Here is a 2,192-nt window from a genome sequence, read left to right as displayed (position 1 = left end):
GAGAGAGTGTGTGTGTGAGAGAGAGAGTGTGTGTGTGTGAGAGTGTGTGTGTGTGTGAGAGAGAGAGAGTGTGAGTGTGTGCGAGTGAGAGTGTGCGCGAGTGAGTGTGTGCGTGAGTGGGTGTGCGTGTGAGAGAGTGTGTGCGTGAGAGAGTGTGTGCGTGAGAGAGTGAGTGTGCGCGCAAGTGAGTGTGTGCGTGTGTGTGCGAGTGTGTGTGTCAAAATCAAGTTTCATTAGTATTACACTTCATCTCTACAGGCTTAATAGTTAAAAAAAAAAAAGTTTCAAAAGATGCACATATAGTCCTTAGAACAAACCATAAGAATAATGACTGTAATAATGTGGCATGTTTACTAGTTAAGCTGTTATTGAAATGTTTACACTAATGTTCAACCCCAAGACATTTTGAATGGGTTATTGCTTATTTATGGGCTAACTAACTAAATCATAATGCGTTATTTCAAGGTACTTCCAGAAACTCACATATGCATAAATAATTAACATCATATTGACAGGACCAGAATTTGCTATTATCTACTGTAAATGATATGAATCCCAAATGTACTGTGATGTGTTGAAATAATGGATGGGTTAGTGGCGATAGCAGTGCTGTTAACACATATATTGGTTTGGTTAGGTTAAAAATAGTTTTAAAATCAACTACTGAAAAAAAATTCTGAACAATCTGAACATGAGGGCCTATTGTGAGGTGAGAAAATGTGTTTTCTTCAAAGTTCTGCAATTACATTTAAATAATAAAACTAAATAATAACAAAAACACTGAAACTGTTCAGCTTTAATGGCACTGTTTCCTGTGAATGACCCACATACTATACCAGTTTAGAAGACTTTTCTGATCTAAAATGTCATTGAAAAGAAACAGAAAGAGTTTAGTTCAGAAGTCGGAGTCAACAATCTAAAAAATATATATATATTTTTTTATATATATATATAAAAGGTTTTAATTTAGCGAAAGAGAAAGCAGTCTTGAGCAGTTTGTCTGAAAGTGCAGAAGATTGGTGTGGAAAAGCTGATGAATTTCTCGGCCAATCTTTCAAATGCTCTAACAATTGCTCGCGGCAGTCAGTAATTTCAAGCCCTACATTTGTTTTCTGGTTTCACTGGCGTCGTTCTTCATCCGTTTCAATCGTAATTAGATGGAATCGTTCGGTTTGGCTATGAGGAAGCTTCCAGAGTCTGGTTAGTCACAATACAACAGAAAGATTGTGAACATACCTGAGCAATGTTCAAGGTCTAGAGCATTGGAGGAGGAGGATGGGCGGGGCAAGACAGGACAGAACAAAAATAAAGGAAGAAAAAAAAGAAAACACAAATACAGTGACTAGGAGGCCAGCTCCAAGTAACCCTGTCAGTCAAGCCAAACCACACCCCCAGAGACAGGTACGAGAGGGACAGGTGTGCGATACTCCCTACCAGACAGCAGGCGCAGGCAGAGCGCAGAGAGAGAGAGAGAGAGCAGAGCAGAGCGAGAGCGAGATCTGGCGGCTCATTGAGGAGCTTAGCTAGTTTGGCAGGGAGTATGGTGGAGGCTGGCCAAAGTCATTCCTGTGGGAGTGTGGGACTACTCAAACTACAGCACCTGATCTCTCCACCTCCACCAGCCTCTCATCACAGAGAAGGGGACAGGCATGCGAGGCAGAGGAGGGAGAGAGAGCACTGAAAGACACACAGAGAGAGAGAGAGAGAGAGAGAGAGAGAGAGAGAGAGAGAGGGCACCTGTTTGTTGAGGCCTAGCATGTTGCACACCATGTCTCTGGAGTACGGCTGCTCCAGAACATACCTCAGCAGACCCGTCTGCGGCTCGAACAGGTCCTACAGGACACACACACACACACACAAGACAGACACATACACACGCAGACAGACAGACAGACAGACACACACACACATACAAACACACACACACAGACAGACAGACACACATACAGACACTCTCACATACAGACACACACACACACATACATACATACAGACACACAGACAGACAGACACACACAGACAGACAGACACACACACACACACACAGACAGACAGACACACACAGACACACAGACACACACACATACAGACACACACACACAGACACACAAACACACACAGACAAACACACACAAAGACACACAAACACACACACACACACAGACAGTAAAATGCATGACTGATGTCTCCGA

At 43.0% G+C, this 2,192-nt stretch overlaps 1 protein-coding gene across 1 annotated transcript in view; it reads right to left on the bottom strand.

The window, feature by feature from the left end:
• Positions 1 to 2,192, bottom strand: part of med23 (mediator complex subunit 23) — a gene marked incomplete at its 3' end in the record, with an annotated part of 54,066 nt that overhangs the window by 46,106 nt on the left and 5,768 nt on the right. The window contains exons 6-7 of the mRNA XM_016244662.1: positions 1,738 to 1,833; positions 1,215 to 1,254 (exon numbers count right to left, since the gene is read on the bottom strand). Of these exons, the coding sequence (XP_016100148.1) occupies positions 1,215 to 1,254; positions 1,738 to 1,833 (136 nt within the window). The remainder of the gene's footprint in view (positions 1 to 1,214; positions 1,255 to 1,737; positions 1,834 to 2,192) is intronic.

This window comes from Sinocyclocheilus grahami, unplaced genomic scaffold (genome assembly GCF_001515645.1).
Source record: "Sinocyclocheilus grahami isolate Dianchi unplaced genomic scaffold, SAMN03320097.WGS_v1.1 scaffold730.1, whole genome shotgun sequence".
Taxonomy (NCBI): domain Eukaryota; kingdom Metazoa; phylum Chordata; class Actinopteri; order Cypriniformes; family Cyprinidae; genus Sinocyclocheilus; species Sinocyclocheilus grahami.
Note: the sequence above shows the minus strand (reverse complement) of the source record. Positions and strands in the feature narration are given on the sequence as shown.